This window comes from Otolemur garnettii, unplaced genomic scaffold (genome assembly GCF_000181295.1).
Source record: "Otolemur garnettii isolate 467f Iridium unplaced genomic scaffold, OtoGar3 scaffold00063, whole genome shotgun sequence".
NCBI classification, from domain to species: Eukaryota; Metazoa; Chordata; class Mammalia; order Primates; family Galagidae; genus Otolemur; species Otolemur garnettii.
In genome coordinates this window covers 10349775-10351002 of record NW_003852458.1, presented here as the reverse complement: position 1 = coordinate 10351002, position 1228 = coordinate 10349775, and the positions used below count along the sequence as shown (strand labels likewise).

The 1228-nt window shown below is 38.8% G+C and overlaps 1 protein-coding gene across 1 annotated transcript in view; it reads left to right on the top strand.

The window, feature by feature from the left end:
• The window catches only part of CUNH5orf34 (chromosome unknown C5orf34 homolog), a 24046-nt gene that overhangs the window by 5424 nt on the left and 17394 nt on the right, over positions 1 to 1228 (top strand). Inside the window, exon 4 of the mRNA XM_023515016.1 lies at positions 9 to 403. Within this exon, the coding sequence (XP_023370784.1) occupies positions 9 to 403 (395 nt within the window). The remainder of the gene's footprint in view (positions 1 to 8; positions 404 to 1228) is intronic.

Sequence of the window (1228 nt, the reverse complement as noted above, 5' to 3'; positions counted from 1 at the left end):
TTGAAAAAACTGGCAAAAGCTATACATTTGGAAATTTATCAAGACAAAGACAGAAAAATAAAGAAAATGAACTTTATGGCCACATCATGAAATCCAAAGAACCTTTAAAGAAGATGGGTTGTGTAAATGGAACTGAAGGGAGGGAAGAGCTGCCTTTGCCCAGGACAAAACCCACATGTGTGTACACATGGATAAAGCAGCACTGGTCTGTGGCAGCCTGTCCAGAGGAGTGGAAATATCCTTTGTCTTTAGCTCTTTGTTTTCATAATAAAGCTAGCAAAATTAATGCAGATATCACCCAGAATGAAATTTTGACTTCTGATGTTTTAGAGGAAAGAGGAAAAGAGATTTCTGTTCTTCCTAGGGCGCTGTTACTCAGCTGTTCTGTCCCACACCTGCACAGGTAATAGAAGAATGTCTTTTTGTTATAAAAGCTTTCGTTATAAATTAGTTTTCACCTGAGGATAATTTTCTTTCTAAATGACATGGTAATATTTATAAGGAAAGCTCATTTAGTTGACTCAAAACTTTGCCTTTAACTGATAGTAAATAATTTCCCCAGAAAATTTGTTGCTTATGTTTCTTATTGTATGTCAGTGCATTCATAGAAGGCTGACTCTACCCTAGAAACTGTTAAGCCCAGGGACTGTAGAAATGATTACGACAGAGTCCCTGCTTTCTAGTAACTTAGAGTCTAGTGAAGGTCACTGCCCCTAAAAAGATTATTAAAGCATGGTAAGTGATGGGACAAGAGTCTGCACCAGGGTGGCACCTATGGCTCAGAGGAGTAGGGCGCCAGCCCCATATACCAGAGGTGGTGGGTTCAAACCCAGCCTCAGCCAAACACTGCAAAAAAAAAACAAAAAAGTCTGCACCAGGCTCTGTGGAATTTGTGCATGTTTTTGTCTCATAGGCTACCCCTATCTTTGGTTAACTGTATGTCCATTGCCAAAAACAGTAAACATGGAGAGGCTTTTGGATGCCCAGGTATAAACCTTTTCCCTCCACTAAGAGATGAATAGCTGTAGATTTGTCATATGAACTTTGTGTAAATAAGGTAACAATAATGACAATAGCTAACATAGAACAATTACTTGCCAGGCACGAATGGACTTTACCTGTTTGATTCTCATAGTAAACCCATGAATTAAATGGGGTTAATATTATCATCCCTTTTATAGAGGAACCTGAGATATGCTTAGGTTAAATAACTTCAGCAAAGGCTGCC